A 24,764-nucleotide genomic window follows, 5' to 3' on the forward strand; every position below is an offset into this window, starting at 1 on the left:
TGAAATCTGAATCTGAAATTTTATACTGAAATCTGAATTTGAAATCTGAATAGGAAGTCTGAATCTGAAACCTGAATCTGGAATCTGAATCTGAAATATGAATCTGAAATCTGAAATCTGAATCTGAAATCTGAATCTAAAATCTGAATCTGAAATCTGAATCTGAAATCTCAATGTGAATCCTGAATCTGAAATTTGAATCTGGAATCTGAAATCTGAAATTTGAATCTGAAATCTGAACCTGGAATCTGAATCTGAAATCTGAAATCTTAAATCCGTGAGTTTGAGCTCAAGAGTAAACATCGAGCCCAGTTGTACCTGATAAGTTTTTCCATGACTGTTTGCAAACTGCATCGTTTATATAAGTCGCGAATCACATAAAGATGTTAAAACGACTTTAATCGAAACAATTTTTATTTATAAAAATAAAAGATTTCACAGTTGCAGAAAATTGTGCTTGAATATAATGGAATAATGTATAATACCATCCGTAAACATATAGGTACATATACAATATAAAATATCAAAAAAGATTCAAACAATACCTACAATAATATAACATACATTACGTTATCAGCATCCTCCTCCAGCTGGGTTGGGTGGTAGATTTGGTGAGCGACAAAAAGAGAGCTAAAGGATTTGTTTCTCCCGCGGCTACGTGAGGGGTGCGAGATTTGTACATCAACCTGCTGAAAACGTGGGCCAAACTGGTTGAAATCTGGCAGCTTTCAGTAAATTCGAAAAACGTTGCTACAAATTTTCAAAACACCATATAAAAAGTATGTCAATCGAAAGAGGAGATTCTCATGAATCTTTTGGTATATAAAAAGTGACCACTTTGAGTTCAAATTTTAGAGAAATCACGCTGAAAAAATACCGTTAACCCACCGACACGAGGGGGATTTTGAAAAATGACAAAAAAGATGTCAGTTTCATTACCATATACTGAACAACTGAGATTTTTGAGGAACCAAATTTGAATTTAGAGAATCGATCCATTGGTAAGCAAGATACAGCAATGCAAAGCCAAAATTGGGTGACTTTTTTCAAGTGAGAATTTTTTCTACCGGAAGTTCCGGGATAGCGGCCAAACCTTCCACTGGACCCCTACATATTTGTACATCTATAGAAAGGTAAATTCTTAACAATTTCGAAAATCGTTAAGTTAGATCAAAACAATAGATCATTCAGAAGTTATAAGCATTTCAAAAAGAGCTCTTTTTCTGGACTTTTTTCATTCGGAATCGATTACCGGTAAAATCCTAAAACATATTGACTTTATTTCATAATGTTGAGAAACTAGACTAAATTACCTAAACAACGAATATAATATCATCAAAATCGGATATTATTTGTGGCCAGGGGAACAAGCGCAAGAGCTCGGGTCAATATGACCCGAACGGCATATTATCGGTTTTTTTCATGGGGCCATTTCCGGTGATCACCGGAAGTTATCTGGTACTACAGATTGTGTCTTCGGCGGCTTTGCATAATTGTTTCAAATTTCAGATTTTTCCGATTTTTTTGTTACGAGTTATGATGAATTGAATGTACGCTTTGGGTCATATTGACCCGAACGGCGCGGGAAGGTTAAACTTGTAGACAAGTTTTGGTTGTTCACATTAATAAATTCTTGGACTAACTTTCTTTAATTTTCCCCCAATTTCTATTTAGGTACCTTTGTTTATTAAATATTCCCTACTTCAACCATCTGTTTTTCTACTACTTCTTGTGCTTTAAAACAGTAATTTTCGATAAGAATATAGTAAGAACAGAAAAACTCCTCCGTTTTATAATGTGTTTTAAATGTTTTGAAAATTCCGACAGCACACTGAATTCTCGACGAAATTCGTTTTTTGAATCTTTAGGACCAATTTTTGGAACGCAAATCTCCTTCAGGCGACCCAACGATACGTTAGTAATGTCTGACATCAACAACTCCGCGACATCAATTGATGCATTTTGACTTCCAAAACCTTAGTGGATTTGGTTTGGCTTCAGTTCTGTAGAATACATAGATTCAAAAATGATAAAAATATGCGAGAACTATCTTTTTAACCATCTTCAACCAGATTTTGGTTGTGGAAAAATTCGCAAAAGTTCAGTTTTATCTTTGAAAAACCTTTGGTCCAACGAATATAAATAATTGTTGGAGTAAATTCTTCAACAGTTTTTTTTTTCATGGATTGCATAACCACAGGGGCTGAAAAATAGCTATTCTCGTGTTCTTAAGCTGTAGCTTTCGACAACTGCTTATCAAACAGTTGCCATTAATGTAGATTGTAAGATTAACTTGGTTTGAAGAAAAGTGCACAAAAAGTAAGTAAAAACAATGATTGACTTGGTTTTATGCCAATTGGGATTGGACCTGCTAAAAAGAATAAAGCCTGCTCTTTACTCCTACACAGATTTCCATAAGAATGACAGCTAATCGGAGTGAAATTGGAGTGAAGGCTATTTCTCTCTCTGTTTAACACACGAGAAATCGTATACCGGGACTGCGAGCGCGCCCATCGCCCATTGAAGTGAACCCCTTCTAAAGGCGGGTTTGGGCTTTAGCGAGTTGATTAAATAATATAATGCCAAAAAGACCAAATTTTATTTAAAATAAGCGATTATAATAGTGTGCATAATTCTTTTCATATCACCGTACAACGTTTTATTACGTTCATGAACATTTAACAGCGAGTTAAATACTCAGGTTATGTTGGGTGGTCCAAAATAATTCCCTAAGGAATTAAGTTGGACCTATTTTAGACATGAGTCAAATTGCGATAAAAACAAGTATTTCTGGTTTTTCAAGCTTGCTAACTAGTTTTCATGTGTTTTATCATAGCTGTGAACATGTTTTTAGTTGTTAAATTCATCACAGCTAGATAGAAAACTTCTTCAAAGTTGACTCCAATAATGGCACGTCCTCTTGAAACGGGCTTGATTTGGTCCAACTTTCAGGAATCAAAACTTTGTTTTCAATTTTCTATCACTTATCAGTTTATTTAAATGGAAACTTAGATGTGATTGGAATCATAAGAAATAGCTTTAACTATATTTGTTCAAAATTTTCATGATAAGCATGATTTATGAGAGTGTTCCAGCGTATACCAATACGCTTGAAGAATACTCCAGAAGATTCTATGTTCAGCAAGCTTAGTTACTAGCATGTTCCATTATAAAAAGTTCCAGAATATTCCATTACTATTTAGCATGTTCTACCATAGAAGATTCCAGAATGTTCCATTCCTATATCATTGTATTTCCGATGTTTCTATACGTAATATTCTATACGTAATTTATTGGTATAATTCCGTCGTTTCCAGAACATTCCATTAGCATATAAATACAGAGTCGAGTAATTTGTGAGTAAGTATTATTCTGCATTTGAGTGAGTATAGTTCCAACTTTCAGTTACTACAAGTGCATCCTCAAGTTTGTGTCCTAAGTAAAAATAAAGTGCTCCCAAATACAAAAAGTGGTTTTGTGAATCCAAGTACCAAGAAAGTTATCCCTATCGACGTCAGTGAAGTTATCGAAACTTTGGACTGTTGTCGATGTTAGAGTTACCAGTACTCTAATCAAGATTTCATATCAACGTTCGAGCTTTCCGTTTCCTGCAACGGAACAGAGAGAAAGATTGGAAAAAAGCTGCACGGTGGTCCAAAATATGTACCCGGTCCAAAATAAGTCCGTTAAGTCCGAACCGAGTGCAGAAATCTAGAAGGGAAAACAAAATCACAGCTGCATGTAAACATTGCGCTCGTTGTCACGCACACCTACTTATGGAATAGCTCGAAAACCGAAATTCATTTTTTTATTCGGACGGATCCAGAGGCAAATCCGGAATAAAAAAAAACACGCCATAGATCAATTCAAGCTTTCTAACAAAATGGTGGGTTTAAAATGTGTTTCGTGATAGGATGAATAAACATTTACTTTAAAACGGGTGGTCAGACTGTCGTGAAATTTGCTTCCTACTCGTAGGTTTTTTTTTTTACCAAGGTTTGATTTTTAGTTTCAAGATCCTCACATTTCATAGAAGAGGGGACTCCTTTACAAATTCAGCTTAAAATATGACATAACTAAAAATATGACATAATTGGTGTTTTTCAGGAGCAAATTTGACAGGAGAAGTTGGTTAGTTCGTAGATAAATCGATATAACTTATATAATTATCATGCGCTATTCTCGAAATCTTGTACTCATGCAATTTCTGACATGACCGGATGATTCATCGTATTGAGTGACCTTTCCCACTTTCAAAACCGTGCGATCCCATACAAAATCAACATCAAAGTCAATGCGTATAGATTTGAGCGATTTTCATAGATTTTCAAACAAGTTTTAACAAAAAATGACGAATAATTGTACCAAGTTTTAAAAAAAAAGCAAGATTCAGTTCATCTGAACGACCAATAGTATCAGAAAAACACTTCCATATAAAATATTATTTATTTTGTATCACTATCAGTTGATAACGGGTGATCCGTTTGACATGAATTTTTGTATCAAGCCTTATCGGGGCTAGAAATGGTTCGTATAGTAGATAACAGCCCAGCAAACATTTATGTAGCTATATTCTTACCCGAGCAGACTTTTATGGCAAAATTATACCTAATTTTGCTATCATGCCTTGAAAGTAAAATGAGGTATCATTTTGCCCGAATAAAGGTGGTACAATGCCAAAATTTGGGTCTCACTTTTCATATGCGGATACCTCGATTATACCAAGTGTAGGTTTCATTGAAACCTCAATGATGCCTCTTTGAGCCAACATTTTAAAATGAGTTTTGAGGGCATAATGATGCCACTTTAAGGTATAATGTAATGCCAAAATGTGGCATCGTCATGCTTTCAATATTTTATGAATAGAGGATGGCTTAACGAGGTATTAAAATACATTCAGTGAAACCAAAATTAGGTATAATCGTGCTATCCCGAGCCATGGCAAAATCCCATTTTTTGGCATCGAGTTCATCCAAAATTAGGCTTCGTTGTGTTTTCAAATTTCCTTTCAAAAAGCTGGCAAAACGAGATGTCAATCAGCTTTCAATACAATAATTTAGGGTTTCATTGAAAACTTATTTAGTTGTTATCTCCTGAATTATTTCCCTATATGTGTTTCCTTTCATAAAACTAGTTAGTTTGCGTTTGTGCGATTATTCTGGATTCGATCCCCAAGATTTCATGATGGATCCCACTGTGCAAGCGCTGAACCATAGGGCAATCGGAAGCAGGTACCAATGACAACATGGTAAAGGCGGTAAAGGTGGTGCCGACTGACATTTTGGAAAAAAAACCTTAAACATAAGAAATAAGTTTGAAATTGTATTACAACACTTTTAAAAATCCCTAATGATGGGAGAAAAACAACAACTATTTGTACACCCCTTCAAGAAGGAATTGGTTCGGTCTTAGGGACTTTCCCTTAAAAGGATGTATAATCGTCACTCGGCTCTTTAGGCCGAGTCGAGCCTTTAAATGAAAAACAAATATAGTTTATTAAAAAAAATGATACCTTGTTTTGTAACCGTCTAAAAATTGTTTTTGATAGCAAAAGGAATTCGTAGGCATCTCTTAGAGTCAAGTCCACAAAAGGCGATGGATTAAGAATTTCTATAGTTGCAACCCCTTTTTTTGAATCTTTGAATGAATAAAATCATGTAATAATGTTCGATGGTATTCTAATAAGAAGTTTTTAAGAAGAAATATTTAACTAATAATATAGAATCCTGGTACACAGAACCCACAACGTGTGATGTAAACTTTCAAAGACGAACACCTATCGGCATTTTTCGAGATTCAAAATTTTAATTTCGTTTTTTTTGTACAGTACAATGCAGATATAAAACAACATTTGAAATTATTGATAAATGGGCTTGCTTCTAAAATAGATCTAATACTGAACTCGTTTTAACTTGGTGGCTAAACACATTAAGGATCGCTAACAAATCTAATTGGCAAAATACCGAAATTCGAAATTTTTCACTGAATTAAATTCTACAAATTTCTTGTCTTCTATATTTGTTGAACATAGTTTCATGACTAATTTACACCTTAAGAGTAATTCTACTAAGTGAATAGGACCCTCACAAAACGCGAGCTATGAGATATCTCGTTTTTAGTCCGCAATTTATTGATAATAATAAATAAATTTGGTTCGTGGTGCGGTGCATAATCGAATCAAAAAATTATAATAAATTATTCGAAAACTAATTAATCTAAACATGTATATAGTTTTTTACTAGGCTCTATAATAAATATTGTTTCCTTGCATTATTTAACATTTTTCTTTTTTGATCTATATTCATTTACGTTTCCAAATAGTGCCGAAGCAAATGATTTCATTGAATTTGCGCCAATCGGTTTGTTTTATCCAGTAGACGAATCTGGAAGTAAAATAAAAAGAATCAACATAAATAATTTTTAACTTTGTTAAAGGTGACAACATTTGAAACCAATGCATCACAGTTTGGATAATCGTTATTGTAAAAAATAAATAAACAGAATAAATAATCCAATCCATAATAGATTCTTCTCAACTGACGATTTGAAAATACGCTCCTCTTTGGCGAAGGGTCAAAACAGTAGAAACGTCTATAACACGGGCGCGTTGTAGCTTATAGTTTGTCATATATTCTCCCCTGAGAGCTTATCTAACTATAGAATGGTGAATAATCTAGGGTTGCTAATAACTAATGTAATTTACTTTGAGTTAAAAATAAAGAGAAAAAATTGTTTGAGTGTTTAGAGGCCCTAATTGTGATGCTTGTTATTTACCTAAGGCTAATGTCGTTTTCAAAATAATCGTGTGACTCGGCACCAAGAAAAATATTTAGTTAAAGGTCTATTTCAACTATTTCTTAAAATAAGGGTTTCACAAATAATTGCGGTTCACAATCGGGGTTCCTAAATAATTGTTTCGGAAAGAACGGTTAAATAGAATCGAGTTACCATATCTGAATTAAAATGTCAAACGACACTAACTCATCCGCCTTCCCAGGAACATCTGCGTTAACGCCTGATAAAAAACAAACACAGAATCAAATTAATACCACTACTCACGTTGGTGATGACTTTGAGCTGGATGCAAACGATGACATAGATCTAGCGGACTTCTTGTTGAATAATTGACTTGGATCTCCCATGTTATCTACTTTCTTGTTTGGTTTCTGAGATTGAGCAGACAAGTACCGGAACGTGGATTTCACAAGCAGAAGTTGTGAATAGGCAGTCCCAAAGACGAAAAAACGTACTCTCACTACTAAGGTGGATGTTGCCTAAATATTGTAACTTGGTATGTTTTGAAATCCTCCTGTATAGTTCGTTCAGCTGGATTGATAAAAGATATCTATAATGATGAGAGCAAACGTGGCAAAGAGATCTTACCTGTAAGTACACTCCAGTTGGTGGTACTGGATGGCATCTTCTTCTTCTGCTCGCAACGAACGCAACGAATCGGAATCCCTTTCCTCTGGTACATTGAGAAAGAAATATCTACCCATCTTACGAACAGCCAGCTTATGGTGTAGGTTAATTCCGGCCGACGACGATAGGTTGTTGTTCGACTGCGAATGGTTCTCGGACGAGAATTTTATGTTGTTCAATTCCGCCTCGGTCGGTTGCTGGATGTAGTTGGCGTTGATGTACTCGGCATCAAGGAGCGAGCTGTCCATGCCTTTCAGCTCCACCCGGGTGTGATCAAATGACTATACATTCTTGTACCGGTTTTCGTTCCACTGCTTTCCTGACTTAGGCATCGATTCCGGTCGCGATTATGCGCATTGCCAGATGCAGCACCGTCCCGACTTCGACTATCGGATCCTGTTTGTAGTGCTTTCCGATAGGTAGCAAATTGCTGTTCTCCACCGAAATGGCACTAATTTTCCAGCAACCGGATCATCACATGCGTCACTTTGTAGTCAGTCCGTACCGAGAGCACATAGTCTTCCGGTTTGCTCTGGGATTGGCGGACAAATTCTGGTTGGTTCGAAGAAACACTATAAAACTGCGCGACACACGTACACACAAAATAAACAAGAAAAATGTTTATTTACTTTTTCGTTCTCTCCACGGGTGGATCAGTAACCTTGTGTATGTGTCCAGTAGTATTTTTGTTTAATTCGAAATTATGATGGTAAAAAAATATTTTATTTCTTTTTTTTATTCTTTCCTCTTCAGTATGGTGTTCGAAATTGTTAATTCTTATACATAGAGAAGAGTGGGGTAACGTGGGCCACTCTAAATATCTCAGCTGCGTGTTGAGATAAAAATCTCAATCCAACTGTCATCGTCGTCGCTTTGCGTAAGCATGTTTTTCTAAAGGTTGTTGAGTTATGTACGTATCATATGCTTAATTTGCCTAGAAAAATGTACTTACACAATTAAAAAAGTAACCGCAAATTTCATCCGTCAGAGACCTTAAGTACATAACAAAAAATATGCTCATACGCGTATGATCTTATTTATGTCATGTTCTTTAACATTCGAAAGGAATTTTTGATAAAACATCAATAAGTCACACAAACGCAACCAATATGTAAATTATAGCTCGTGGGGAATCGTGGGTCACGTTTTGCGGGGTTTCTTGGGCCACCTATATTTTGGTATTTTTTACTTACACATTATGAACTTAAAATACGTTTTTCCTATCTGCAAAGTTTGCTTATGCAAAATAAAGAGTTGTGAAAAATATTTTGTCCATTTTTTCCAATGCGATAGACACGAACAAAAATCCTGTATAAGGAATTTTTCAGAAACGTTCACGAGCCAGGAATTGGAAACTTTTTGATGATACACAACTCTCTTTTTCATTTCCTCTTCTGAAATTGCTTTAAAATAACTAAATGAATTATGAAATTTCAGTTTTGGCTCAATTCATAGACTTTATACGTTATCTTGTCAATTTGGATTTGGTTGCCCACGTTTCCCCACGGTTTTTCAAAATTGAAAAAAAAAATCTTTTTTAAAAATATTCAAAGATCGGGAAATATTCAAAAAAATGTAAAGTTTGTAAAATGTATTCAAAAAAATAAACAAAAATGCCTAATGATACATTAAAAATGTAGAAATGCTCCAATTATTTTTTACTTTTCATCTTTTAAATTAAAAAACAAAAAATACCCCACTCTCCCCTTTTAAAACCAATGAAATTTTAAAATCTTATTTAAGGAATAAATCAGTTTGGAAATGTCCGTTTCAACGTATCAACATTTTTTGGGATATTCAACACTTATTTTTGTATCAAATAATATTGAAATGTAAAGTTGAACCAGTTATTTAATTTACTTTAATCTGAATTTTAATAAAAATTAATTTATTTGTAATTCATAATTTTTTATTCATTCTAACCACTATGTCAAATAAGTTTTTTTTTTGCCATCGGAACCAAATCGTACCTTATTTTGCCATTGGAAAATTTGATACTAAATTCTGCTATCATTTTGGAATAGATAGCTTATTTTGGTATGCTATCGATTCAGGCATCAAAGTCTGCTCAGGGGCCGTAACAGTTCCAACGACTCAACTGTTAGAAATATTTTTAAAGAAGCAAGGTGGTTTCTCTATTTAAATTAATGATACTTTAATGATGCCTATTTTTGCCATTACTGAAAAATCAACATTTGCAATGCGTACACTATGCCGGTAACGAACAAATTGGATGTTTGTGTCCAGTTCTATTTAATTTTGAACACCTAAATAAATCTGATTTTTCATCACAAAAATTGTATACCAAATCATGCTATTTTTTTTATCTCACTTTTCTGCTCTATAGTAATAGATGAAACCTTAATGATGCCTCGTTTTGTTATCTTAGAAAAAAACACTACCAAATAGTGCTTTCATTTTGGTATCAATACCTTATTTAGGTATTGATTTGGTAGCACATTTCAACATATTGATGCTTCAATGAGACCTAATTTTGCAATCGGGAAAAATGCGATACTAAATTATGCTATCATTATGGCATTGACAGCTCATTTTGGTTTCTGTTTGCTATCGATTTAGGCATCAAAGTCTGCTCGGGTAGGCTTATTCTTATGGAACGTATATCAAGTTCCATATAGCTCCATTAAAAATAGATCGTTTATTTTATTTATTTATTTTAATTACATAGTATTCCGTCTCACGACATAACTTGACGAACATAATTCCTAAAATTCACTCGGTCCATGGCAGCCGTTCTCCAATTTCTCGGGCACCCACATTCGCCAGATCACGCTCCACTTGGTCTATCCACCTCGCTAGTTGCACCCCCGCTCGTCTTGTTCCTACTGGATTCGTAGCGAAGATTTTGCTCTTTGCGACTATATTTTCAAGATCTCTCATTAGTCAATATTACTTTATTCCCATCTGATTTTTAGCCATCTGGATGCACTGCTGGTTGCAGAGAAAACATGGCGCTCACTTGTAGCCAGCGCGAGAGCAAAATTTTTTTAAAATTTACAAACATGGCGGACTTTCTATCATATTCGATTTCAACTGACTTCAGGCAACATTTATTCGATCTTTTCACTATGTAGTTGAAATTGCGATTCGTAACAGCATTGTAAACGACTTAACTTATCATTTCTGATACGGCTTTATGTTTGCTGGGAGATCCTCCCAGTGAGGGTGGGGAGGGTTCCCATATAAAATCGACGTACAACAGGAGACAACTTGAACAGTTATGAACTGATTTGGTTGAATATAGCCTCAAAAATCGGGGTTTCGTTCAGCAATAATTTGGAACCAGAATAATGTTCGCATAATAAAAGAATCGATGCAAACATCGATCTACTTTTTAACGGAAGTGCCTCTTGTACGAAATGAAATAGACTGCCATACATTATCAATGTGAAACACAACACAAATCAAACATTTTTCATCATTTCCCATCTACTTCACAAAAAACCTTTAACTTTTTTCGTAAAATTTTCATAAAATTCCTAACAAAAGCCCTTGAACTTCGATGTGATCCAATATACTCCATAGATATTTTTAATGAACTTTTTTCTTATGTTGATCTTCTAAAATGAAATCAAAGCAATTGACACCATATTTACAATAAATTTAACTTTAATTTGTTGGTTTCAATGAAAAAAAATCTTCTGGAAATCAGATTTGGTTTAGTGACACAGAAGTATGATAACAATTCTTCGAGGCAAGGGGATACATTTAAATGCTGCCCTTCAGAATATAAATACATAGTGTAATTAAAGTAGATATGAATAAAATAACATATGATGTTTAGAGGTCAAGGATTCGTTTTGTTTTTTTTAAATTTTGTCATTTATACCCCTTTGTATCCAAGGGCCTGATATTAACAATTTCTTGAAATCAATGTAAAATACGACACAATGCTAACAATGTTCAGGATACTTTGATGAAAATTTCAATTTTCTAATATGTCAAAATTGTAAATTGTAAAAAAAACTTCCTGGATGTTGCTAAAGTTAATGAAAATTTTCTCAGCCTTGTGATTCTGTGCCGATGCTTTCCTGGTAAAACTTGTTCTTTTTCGACGAAAACTTAAATGTGACGGCTCTGGTTTTTCAAACATCCACCTGGGGAAAGCAGTAACCAAAGATTGACAAAAATTGCCCGCAAAAATTCTAAGAAATTATTTTTTCCCCTATTCTTTACCAGCCTTCCCACGTGCATTCGCCGGTGCCCTTTTTCAATCTTCGGAAAATGTTTCTGTTATGATTCAAAACTTTAACACTATCGAAAGTCAATCCCGTTGGAAAAAAGTTGCCTTTTTCGCTACAAAGAACGATAAACTTTGTGCCGGAACTTATAACACGACGGCAAAATAAACCCGTCACAATCTTTTGTACTGTTTTAAATGTAAATTTTTTCTTAAATGTTGAGAAAAAAAAAGAAAAATCGTTTCAATTGGTACGTACCTCCCAGGGGGATCGCCTCGGCTGTCAAACTCCACCGTATCGCCCGGCTCGTAGGTGAAGGAAACGTTCATTAGGTAGTTCTGTAACGGAAGATGGAAGATGGGTAAAGATTGGTTATTCACAGAACACAAACTCAAAAGCGAAACTTGGTCAGGCGAATTATCCAACATCTATTGGCCAGACAGGGGAAAGAACATTTGTAAGCTTGACAAGTTGTTCTTATTCAAGTCGGGGCTAAGTTACATGATTGTCACTTTCATGTAGCCAATTGTAGTTTCTGATGAAGTTTTAGTTTTTTTTGTGTGACAAAGCAGGCAAGAGAAAATTAAAGGAACACATTCAAGGGTAACTAGATTGGTGCACAGTTATTCTGATTATATAAAAACGTTTGTAGAAATTTCAAACTTACAAAAAACTGGGTCCCATTGAAGGGGAACATGGCCGCACAGATCCCGGGCCAGTTACGGCCACAAGCGTCCTGCTGCAGGGCATGCAAAGCGTACGCCATCGTGTAGATTGCCTTGATGACGAAACTCATTTTCGGTTCCTGCTTGTAGCGCTCCGACAGTTGCTCCTTACCTGTAAATTTTGAAATGAAACGATTTACACCACATACAAACAAGCATAAGTAGATTATATAGTTTAAGGTAAGTTTGTAGAATTTCTTGATTTCGTATCATTATTAATATCTACAATATTCTGATATCTCATAAAAGCATACCAAGTTACAATACAGAGGAAAATCTTTTAGGTTTAGAAAAGGCATTTTCTGGATGATTGACACACTTTTATAACTACCTGGATGACCATGCTTGTTTACCTTAGAAAACCTTTGATTCAACAGTTGTAAAGCATGTAGGTAGTTCATTTATCTCAATATCAATTAAATGGCCCTTGGCTAAACAAGATGGTAAGAAAAACTACCGGTAATGGTGAACTATGGTAGTATCATTAATTTGTGATCCTTTAGTTCAGATTTCAAGTCGGAACAAACTAACACTTTTTATGTTTAAAATCTTTTGAAATTTTATCCATTACAGTAATTTACTTAAAAATATATTTCACTAGCTGATTCGGTGTGCTTTGCTACACCTTCTTAAAAAAATTTTGTGAAAATAATTTTATTATAAATAAATTTTCGATATAATTACAATGAAAGCTTTCAAATCAAATTTGATTGGAATACAAAAATTAGTAGAATCTCTGAAATGGTTTTTTATAAAACTTGTTCTGAAATTGTTTTTTCATAATTGTTTCAAATTGGATATTAAGAACTCGTTTTTATTTGCCTTTCTCTCCTGCAAAGTGAGAAAGGTACACGAACTGCCGCGATAAAACCTCCCCCTTTCCCGGCTCTGTACTGTATGGAATCTTTCTAAAAAAAATAGAATTATTTTTTGTACTCGAACACTTTTTCTTTCAATTTTGCTCTATTTATTGGATAAGTTCTCAAGTTAAACAAAAATTGTGCGGATTTGATTTTCCCCTCACTTATCCTGGAAGGTGAAAATGTTTTTTTTTTATTAACCATAGAATCATTTTTCGTACCCTTGTACTCTCCCTGTAAAATTTGTTTAAATTTATTTGATGAGCTCTTGAATTTATCAAAACAAACGTATGGCACCTCCTTCCTCTTTCGTATGCCGTGAGGGGAATAAAGTCATCTTAGCAATATTTCTAGTATTCAAATACTCTTCCCAATTTGTTACCATCTGATAGATTAACAAAAAAAATGTATAGGTGCGAAAGGAAGAAGAAGTCTTAAACAATCATAGAATTTTTTTTACTGAAATACCCTCTTCTGTTAAATTTCAATAATACGTTCTCGAGTGATCCAAAAATATTTTATGAAAACTTCCCTCCTCCTTCCCCTCGTTCCGTTGGAGAGAGAGAAGGGTCTCAAAACATAAAAAAAAACGTTTCTGGTACTCGAATACACTTCCATGATAAATTTGGTTTTTTGTTCGATTAGTTCTCGAGAAATGCTAAAAACTGATTAGGAAACCCCCTCCCCCTTTCTTCTCCCCCCAAAAATAGTAAAAACTTGATCCGTAGCATTTTACCTTCCTACGTGAAATTTGGATTCATTTGCATGATTAGTCATCAAATTGTAAGTAAGACCCCCTCCCCCCCTTTATATCTCCCCAATCGAAGAGGGTGAAATCCCAAATAATCATAGACACATTTCTCGTACCCAAATAATCACCTATGTCAAATAAGGTTCCATTCGCTTGATTAGCTCTCGAATTTGCAAAAAAAATGTATGGGAGCACCCTTCCCCCCCCTCGTTTCTATCTTCACACTGGAAGGAGGAAAGAGTCATCTTTAAAATATTATCCCTACCCATGTACCCTCGCTTGCCAAATTTGGTTCCATTTCTTGATTTATTCTAGAAGTGTGCGAAAAATTGTATGGGAGCCCCCCTTCTTGCTTCCTATTTCCCCATTGGAAGAAGGAAGGGGTAAGAAACCATTTCAGAAACCAACATCTCTCGTAACCAAATACACTCCCATTCCAAATTTGATTCCATTTGCATGATCGGTTCTCAAGTTATTCAAACATGTTTCTATTGTTTAAGAGGCCCCCTCTCCGCTTCCAGGGATAGGGAGGGTTCTCAAACCATAATAGGAACCTTCCCCGGCCTCCAATACCCCTACATGTCAAGTTTCACACAAATCGGTTAAGTAGTTTCCAATTCTATAGGGAACCGACAGACAGACAGACAGAAATTCATTTCTATATATCTGTATATATAAAAATGGATTTCTGTCTGTCTGTCTTTCTGTCTGTTCTCTATAGACTCGAAAACTACTGAACTGATTTGCTTGAAATTTGGTAGATGGGGGTATTGGAGACCGGGAAAGGTTTCTATAATGGTTTGAGACACCTCCCTATCCCTGGAAGGGGGGAGGGGGTTTCTTATACAAAAGTAATAAGTCTTCATAACTCGAGAACTGATTAACCAAATCGAATCAAACTTGGCATGGATGGGTACTTAGGTACGAGAAATATTTCTAAGAACATTTGGTACTCCTCCCTCCTTTCAGTGGGGAGATAGGAAAGGTGCCTTCCTTACAATTTTTTACATAACTGGAGAACTAATCAAGCAAATGGATCCAAATTTGGCATGAGCAGTTATTTGGTTACGAGAATTGTGTTTATGATATTTTGAGAACCCTTTGTTCTTCCAGTCAGAAAATCTTAAGGGAGGAGGATGCTCCCACACAATTTTTTACATCACTCGGGAACTTACCCAGCAAATGGAACGAAATTTAGCTAGGTATTTGAGCACAAGGAGTGTTTTTGTGAATATTTCGTACTACTGCCTCCTTCCAGTGGGGTAATAGGAAGGAGAGAGGGGGGCTTCTTTACAATTTTTCACAAAATTCGAGAACTTTTAAAGCAAATGGATACAATTTTGTCATGGGAAACCATTTGGGAAACCACCAATGGTTATTTGCTTATTGGAAACTTCTTTTTCCTTCAATTGGGGATACAGTTAAGGAAGACGGCAGCTCACATACAATTGTTTTGTATAAAACAAGTACTTATCTAACAATTGAAACCAAATATTACATGGGAACAATCATACAATCGAGCAAATGGAGCAGAATTTGGCATGGGAGTCTATATCAATTCACGGAATGCTTGATCTTGATCCCCTCCTTCCAGGTAGGGGATAGGTAGGAAGAGGGGTTCCGATATATAGCATAACTGGACAACTTATAAAGCAAACGAAACCAAATTTGGCATGAGAGGGTATTCGAGCTCAAGAACACTGGTTTTCGAAAGATGCTAAAAAATTCAATTTAATTTAAAAAACCATGCCAAGCAAAAATTTTAAAAATCGTAGCAAGAAGGCAAATACAACACAAAAAGATCTCAAAGAAAAAATGGCTCGAACAAATATCAATTTCCTCTTTTGTCACCCGGGGGGGGGGGGGGGCTCCCCCTCTCTCTACGAAATTTCCAAAACGCCGATGGAGGAATAAATTTTGAAGTATTTTATGTAAATTTCGAAAAAAAAAAATAAACCGAAAGATTTCAAGATCAAAAAACAAATTGTGGAAGATGGGGGTTGTTTCACCTTTTGTATTTTCATTTTATTCAATTTTGTAATAGAAAAAAAAACTTGATTTTCTAGGTATTGTGCAAATGAAATTTAGTTGAATACAAGCTCTCGAGCAATTAATTACAATTTATTTGTTTTTCGCATTATTTTTTTCTACCCGCCCCCCCTTCGTGATGTTTCAACTCCGAGCGACAAAAGAAGGATATGGAATTTGTTCTGGCCTAAGAGATTCAATATAAAACTGTCGATCGCTATTGACAACAATCCCGATTAAATTGTCAGCCTCACAATAAAATTTCAGTTGAGAAAGTGAATGCCAAAACTGACAATCAAAATTCATTATAAGAAGTTTACTTTTGAGCCACTTTTCAGAAATCAAATTTCAAATCATCGTAATGACTTAAAATTTTGAAATTCGAAATTTGTATTAGAAAAGCCAAAAATTCCAAAAACGAATAAAAAAATAAGTTCTAATAAGATTTAATTTGAAATAAATTCTTGAAATAGTATCAATATCCCTTGGAAAAATTCAGAATCTGAAAGCAGAATCACAATTAAGATATGAAAGAATTTTTTTAATTGCAAATTTATGTATGGTTTGTTGACTTGAAATGTACTGCAAGAATCAAGGAATTGACAATCCTTCACCCGATAAAAGTATCGAAATGAGATATGTTTAAATATCGCCTAAATTTATAGCTCTCTGGAGCCACCTCGTATACATGGAATGGTTATTGCTATCCGAAAATTTCAGGGCGAAACGAACAAGTAAATGAGAACATTAATATCTAATGTTCATCAAATTGAATTTTATATACTTTTACGTTTACTTTCGAAAATAATCTAAAAATATATTGTTTGTTTGTTCATTTTTGAAAATAGTACAAATCAAGCAAAATAAATACACATTCCCAACATTTCAAATTGTTATCTTTTTAAGTTGATATTTTTCGGTGATTGTCGAATCAAATAATAACAATTCTTTTACGTTTCGGCCTACTGGATAATTTCAGCCATCTTCAGAAAAACGGTATTTAGATAAAAATATAAAAACTTTAAATTAACACACTTTATGACTTGAAATTTATTCCACTTTTTCGCATTTACAAATTGTGTCGCCGCGTGCTCCATCAACTTTTCAAAGCAATAATAAAAACCTTCACGCCAGCACGTCACAGCAAAAATTAACTTACGAAATATCAGATGTATTTTTCAAAACATTTTCCGTTATATCGCGAAGTATTTCTCAAATAAAACCTAAATACATATGCGTTCCTTTTAGACCAGCGCGATCGGTTTGAATCGTAAATGAATCGTTAATTCAAAACGTTGATTTTGTTTGAAATATTTTATCAACAATTTGAAAACAAAAGCATTAATTTTAATTTTCTGGTTTGTTTAGGAGATAAAGGGCCATTGACATCCAAAGTAACTTATACTTAACCCATACAAATAGAGATACTGCAAAGACATTTTGCGCTTGTTCTATCACAAATATATTGTTTAGCGCAATCGAGTTAATAGACTTAAAATTTTCATTAAGTTTTCGATTATGTTAGGCATTGGAGACGCAATCGATAAAAAATTGATTAGTTTGGGAGAAGAAAATTCAAATGTACGAATTTTCACTCTCTGGAGCCACCACATATCCAAACAAATTGGTATTTCTTCTTTAGAGGCCCTATTTATGTAGTTTTTAATCATAGATTTTGTATTTTTTTTACATTTCACTCTCACTTTCGAGGTGCGTGAACAGTAAAAATATTTTTTCAATTTAAGAAGAAACAACCGTTAAAACTCATGTTCGGTAACGGTCAGCAAAGTTTGATGTTTGTTGGGAAGCTTTTGTCCTACAAATATGCAAACAAGTGTGCGTGAGAACTGTCTTAACTCTAAACCAAGCAGGAAACTTTGTGGAAATTTACGAAAAACTGTGATCACATTTTCAATATCCTTTTTTATTTCGATTAAAAATAAATTTTACCAAATATAAATATAATATGAAAACCCCAACAATAAAATACCCTAAGCATAAAAGTTTTTGGGTAAAAAAAATCAGAATAAAACCCATCACCCTAAAACAGACAATTTATCTCCGTTTGTCGGATGAATGGAAGCCATAGTTCATTCTACTCTTCTCTCTGTGTACTAGCTATGATAGCAGGTTGCATTTTTCGTTGTGATTTTTCATACCTACTCCACGACTGATGTTTGAGAGTCCTACAAAAGTGAACCTGTTAGCCTAGAAGCCGGAAGCTAGAGAAGCTAATGGAATGTTGACATATTTTCATTCACACTGTGGATCCGGTGTAAAGTCCACGGCGATTCTCAAAACCCGGAAATCCCTTGGTAGTAAATTCTAGCGATTATATTTTAAACCAGTCTTAAGTTCAAATGGTTTTAAATATTCCAAGTGCGCTTTGAACTGCGTGCAAGTTATGTCTTCACACAGCAGTTTACACGGAAATTCAAAAGACACAGCTTTTACGGAAAATCGCCCAAACACCCAACATCTCCTGACCACCACCGTTTCGTCCGGAATTCAATCCTCATAAAATCTGTAAAATTGTGGCCACAACCTTGCCCATCCATCCTCAACCAACCAACAACTTCGGCGGCTTGAATTTGATAGGTATTCCCGCACTCTCCAATATGAATGTTTCTGCCTATAGACGGCAGCATCGTAATCATGAATGAATGGCTCTGACCCCGAAATTCCAACATTCCCGAGCAGGCAGGCAGGCAAAGCAAAAGAAGAAAACACCTTCTACACAACAACCAGCACCAGCAGCAGTTGGTTGTAAAAATCCGAAAGTGGCCCCGGGATGTTTGTGGCCGTTTTATTCCGTCCTAGAGAGTCTGTTTTGTAACCGGCGACCGTCAAATGTTTCCATGGTTGTCCGGCGAATGGATGGGAGGGAGGGGATTTTTCCACCCGAGAGTGTGAGGGCTGACAGTGTCCAGCCGTTAATGTGCAAATATTAATGGCGATTTGATAATTTGACGCTTTATGTCTCTTTTCAAATGGGGCCAAACAACATACATGTACGACATTGATAGGTGCAGTTAATTTTATTTTGACGAGCAATATCCGAGGATGTCTGCTGGTTTTATGTGTTATTGTTTGATGGATTTGATCTTTTATGGCAAGGGGCATTTAATTTTGTAATATTTTCAAATAATTATGTGAAGTTTTGAGCGATTTAGTTGAACACGACAAATTTTCTGAAGATTACAAGCAATGGGAAGAGTGTCAATATGACACTATTGGAAGTCTGGTGACTTCAATTTGGTAACTTTATTCGGGTGCATTCAAATAAAAAAAAATTCTCGAGAGACCCTCAATGGATTCTTGAAATCATTAATTTTGCATCATAACTTTTTAAGCACGCACTCTGAAAGCCCAAGAAAAAAAACTCCCTAATCAGACCTTGAGTGTGAATTTGACACTCCTCGCTTAAATGCGCTATAGCTCTCTTGTTTCTAAACCGATTTTTACAAAACTTATAGTTTTGGCAACCTTGTAGTGTAACTCAAATCTCGCTTGAGCTTTCATTACGTCGTATGAAACAAAATGTAAAAAACAGTTTTATTTCCAAAAAAAAAAAAAATACAAAATCTGACATAAACTAGTCGTAACTTCTTTCAATTTAGAATATTTATAGCCTGGAAAACATATTCTATATGTGAAATACAAATTTTAAAGTTGTTTGATAACTTTTGCAGCAGTTTTCTGTGAATTCTTAAGATATTTCATACGACGTAATGAAAGCTCACACAAGAAATATGTTTCTCAGGCATTATTCCCCTACAATACTTCAGCTTTCCGTTATTCAAAGTCTAAGAAAAAAATCTGAATAAAATTCGTCATAAAAAAAAGACTGTAGATCAGCTACGGAATGAACGAAAAAAATCACTTAGTGTCCAAGAAAACTGAAATCAAAAGCTATACGTTGCACACAATGATATATCTTTTTTGATTTCTTTTAAGATCATGACCACATTTAAAAAAAAAAAGTGTTGTAAAACCGTGGATTGGAAAGTTGACGTGATTGGGTAGATTTTTTCCTCTTTAGATTTTCACAAAACGCTGTTTTTTGAAAATTTTTGTCAATTTAAAATTTCTCTGACTTTCTTGAACTTAAATTAAAAAACCCGATTTAATACACTTATCAGTGGATTGGAGGCTTTCTTACAGAGTGTCAATTATCTTTGGAAATAAATGACACAATAATGGATTCCTTATTTCTGAATTATTTATTATTAATCTATAAAAAAGATTATGATTAAAGAAAATCGATAGCAAAAATTACTAAACTCAATATAAAAAAAAGGTGCCCAGTACGTTTTTTGGAGGATAAACGAACTTATATTCAACGAGTTCATTTATAATCCAAATAATTCAAACTGTTAAAGTTTGAGAGCCACATATCTCGACGCTCACTAGTGGTCAAGGGGTTAACCTCCTAAACTCTCATGCTAGATGGCTTGGGATCGATTCTCTGCTGTTTTATGAAATTTTTGTCAAAATTTTTGATCGCCTTTGTAATTAATTTAGCGATTGCTGGCTACTGCTGCTGAGCAAATGGCTACCTTTTTTGGAGCCAACGTAAGTATGATATGTTCTATGGAATAGAAAATTTTTAAACAATTTTGTTTTTTTTTGGTTTTGAAATAAGTCCTACAGGAAAAAAAATGCAATTTTTTGATACTAAATTCATCAAAATCGTGAAACCTAGAATAGGAGTTAATGTGTTAAGAACGTTTTTATGAAACATACAAATTCCCGGACATCATCGTAACTCGTCGAGCTGAGTCGATTGGTACCTATAAAGTGGGGTCTTGGACCCTTAATTAATGATATCCCCAACTGACCGTTCCCTATGCCTTTCTGTAAGAAAGCCAAAAACACGCTGGTGAATGTTGCCTTTCGTCGTACCCACCTTTGCAAGGGAATCTGCCCTCTCATTGCTTAATATCGAGCAATTTGAGGGGACCCAGACAATGAATGGACAATGATGGAAAAGCAACGTCTTGATAAAGTGGTCAATATATCTCGTATTTTTTGGGGATATTTAGTACATTTACGGTGTTGTATAATAGAACTTCTTGTTTTCTAAGGATTATACGGAGGAAAAGGAATTAAAAATTTGAGATTTTATTTGATTTAGCAAAAAATTTGAATAAAGCCGAGCGTCCCGGCCATATTTGACTTATTTAGAATTCTTTATTGGATTTATGAGCAAGGAAATCTGAGAAAATCTGGAATAAACAATAACCAAAATTTAAAGCGATACTTGTCAGCATTCTCCTGTACGATCTACAGTGAAAGATACACGGACACGCCTATAATGTTCACCCAGGGCCGGATTATGCCGTCGAGGGGCCCGGGGCAATGTTTCAAGGGGGGGCCCTAATTATTTTAATCATTTTAATTAAAAATGTATCTAGTTAATTTATTCTTAAAACATGCTTAATCAAATGAAGAATAAATATGCAAATCGTTTATTTAAACTCGAGTGATCAACTTGCTTAAATATTCATCCTCACAATTAGAGATGTACCGAATATTTGGTCGGCCGAATACCGCCCAAAAACCGTTAGGCCGAATATTCGGCTCACTTAATAGTTGAGCTAGGTATTCAACTGAATAGGCCGTATATTTATTTTCAAAATTTTTGCAATTATATTATTGTAAAATTTTTCAAATAATTTTGTATAATTTATAAAATATCTAAAAATAATATAGGAAAAGCTACACAATCATCAAAAACTTATGGTTTCCAGTATAATATCGACGAAATCATTTTATCACGAGATCACGACAACGAAAAAATCATTAGATCACGAAGTTCTCGTGTAAGATTTTTCATAATTCCGCGTCATCATACCGAGTCATATGGACGTACCATATTTGTCAAGGGTTTAGGTATTTAGATTAAGCTTCCAAATAACCTACGAAACTGTAATTCTCTTTCAAGTTTTAGGCGAGACTATAGAAACTTCCTTAATGTAAGAAACCAGTATTTTTTTGTTGATTTTTGAGATTTGATAATGTTTTAGAATTGTTAGTTGACCAGAACACAAATCAGAGAATTATACTAAGAGTAATTCATAAGGAATTCAATTACCTTAAATTACATGCTGATCAATAAAATAAATAAATAAACATTTTAGCCTTAGATTCTTGGGTGTATCCATGCATCTTTCACTGTAGATAGCTTTAAGTATACTTGGATTATAGTTCATGGATGTCCAGATATTATTCAAATCTTCTCGGCTTTTGCCCGGGTACCGTAATCCGGGGTAATATTGATCTTTTTCTTTCAATATATTTTCAATTCGATTATTTTTTCTGTTAAGGGGAATGTGGCATGTTTTATATTTGTAATGAACCGGTCTAGCGATATTCTAACTGACAGCTTTTTTTAACCAAAGCGCCACCTGTTGCACAATAGCGTACTTATTCTTGTCTTGGGAGAAAAAAACTTACAGCACGCACTCAGCTAATTATTCAAGTGTTAGTCGTTAGATGCCAGTATAAGTTCTACCCACCGATAAATTCCTGGATACCTATGACCGCGAAAAAAAGTTGAAGAGGTTGTAATCATGCTTCAACCGTGTAGTGAGCGTAGAATTACGATAACTCTCTATGGTTAACTTATTTCTGTATTGATTACATAAACAAAAAAATTGCAGTATAATGAAATGCTTAGAACTAATGTCAAAATGACATCATCATTGCATGTCATTTCAAACCGTGATGGCAGCAAGCATGAATGTCATTTCAAAATGTCACGAAAACATGTCCTTTCAAAATTTCATGACATGTTCTGTCAAAATTTCATGACAAAATGTTATGTCAAATTGTCTTGCCAAAATGTCATGTCAAATTTCAATGTCATGTCTACATTTAATGTCATGTCGACATGCAATGCCATGTCAAAATTGTATGTCATAATATCATGTCAACATGTCATTTAAACTTGGCATGTCATGTGAAGATCTCATGAAGATATCATGCCAACATCTCATATCAAAATGTTATGTCAAAATGTCATGTCAAAATGTCATGTCAAAATGTCATGTCAAAATGTCATGTCAAAATGTCATGTCAAAATGTCATGTCAAAATGTCATGTCAAAATGTCATGCCAACATGTCATGCCAACATGTCATGCCAACATGTCATGTCAAAATGTCATGTCAAAATATCATGTCAAAATGTCATGTCAAAATGTCATGTCAAAATGTCATGTCATACCCATCTCATATCAAAATGTTATGTCAAAATGTCATGTCAAAATGTCATGTCAAAATGTCATGTCAAAATGTCATGTCAAAATGTCATGTCAAAATGTCATGTCAAAATGTTATGTCAAAATGTCATGTCAAAATGTCATGTCAAAATGTCATGCCAACATGTCATGTCAAAATGTCATATCAAAATGTCATGTCAAAATGTCATGTCATACCCATCTCATATCAAAATGTTATGTCAAAATGTCATGTCAAAATGTCATGTCAAAATGTCATGTTAAAATGTCATGTTAAAATGTCATGTTAAAATGTCATGTCAAAATGTCATGTCAAAATGTTATGTCAAAATGTCATGTCAAAATGTCATGTCAAAATGTCATGTCAAAATGTCATGTCAAAATGTCATGTCAAAATGTCATGTCAAAATGTCATGTCAAAATGTCATGTCAAAATGTCATGTCAAAATGTCATGTCAAAATGTCATGTCATACCCATCTCATATCAAAATGTTATGTCAAAATGTCATGTCAAAATGTCATGTCAAAATGTCATGTCAAAATATCATGTCAAAATGTCATGTCAAAATATCATGTCAAAATGTCATGTCAAAATGTCATGTCAAAATGTCATGTCAAAATGTCATGTCAAAATGTCATGTCAAAATGTCATGTCGAAATGTCATGTTAAAATGTCATGTCAAAATGTCATGTTAAAATGTCATGTCAAAATGTCATGTCAAAATGTCATGTCAAAATGTCATATCAAAATGTCATGTCAAAATGTCATGTTAAAATGTCATGTTAAAATGTCATGTCAAAATGTCATGTCATGTCAAAATGTCATGTCAAAATGCCATGTCATACCCATCTCATATCAAAATGTTATGTCAAAATGTCATGTCAAAATGTCATGTCAAAATGTCATGTCATACCCATCTCATATCAAAATGTTATGTCAAAATGTCATGTCAAAATGTCATGTCAAAATGTCATGTCAAAATGTCATGTCAAAATGTCATGTCAAAATGTCATGTCAAAATGTCATGTCAAAATGTCATGTCAAAATGTCATGTCATACCCATCTCATATCAAAATGTTATGTCAAAATGTCATGTCAAAATGTCATGACAAAATGTCAAAATGTCATGTCAAAATGTCATGTCAAAATGTCGTGTCAAAATGTCATGCCAACATGTCATGTCAAAATGTCATGTTAAAATGTCATGTTAAAATGTCATGTTAAAATGTCATGTCAAAATGTCATGTCCTGTCAAAATGTCATATCAAAATGTCATATCAAAATGTCATGTCAAAATGCCATGTCATACCCATCTCATATCAAAATGTTATGTCAAAATGTCATGTCAAAATGTCATGTCAAAATGTCATGTCAAAATGTCGTGTCATACCCATCTCATATCAAAATGTTATGTCAAAATGTCATGTCAAAATGTCATGTCAAAATGTCATGTCAAAATGTCATGTCAAAATGTCATGTCAAAATGTCATGTCAAAATGTCATGTCAAAATGTCATGTCAAAATGTCATGTCA

At 34.3% G+C, this 24,764-nt stretch overlaps 1 protein-coding gene across 3 annotated transcripts in view; it reads right to left on the reverse strand.

The window, feature by feature from the left end:
• Positions 1-24,764, reverse strand: part of LOC129749153 (metabotropic glutamate receptor 5-like) — a 154,211-nt gene that overhangs the window by 41,772 nt on the left and 87,675 nt on the right. For all 3 annotated transcript variants that reach the window (XM_055744050.1, XM_055744057.1, XM_055744068.1), the window contains exons 9-10: positions 12,292-12,461; positions 11,883-11,962 (exon numbers count right to left, since the gene is read on the reverse strand). In XM_055744050.1, the coding sequence (XP_055600025.1) occupies positions 11,883-11,962; positions 12,292-12,461 (250 nt within the window). The remainder of the gene's footprint in view (positions 1-11,882; positions 11,963-12,291; positions 12,462-24,764) is intronic.

Source organism: Uranotaenia lowii, chromosome 1, assembly GCF_029784155.1.
Source record: "Uranotaenia lowii strain MFRU-FL chromosome 1, ASM2978415v1, whole genome shotgun sequence".
Taxonomy (NCBI): Eukaryota; Metazoa; Arthropoda; class Insecta; order Diptera; family Culicidae; genus Uranotaenia; species Uranotaenia lowii.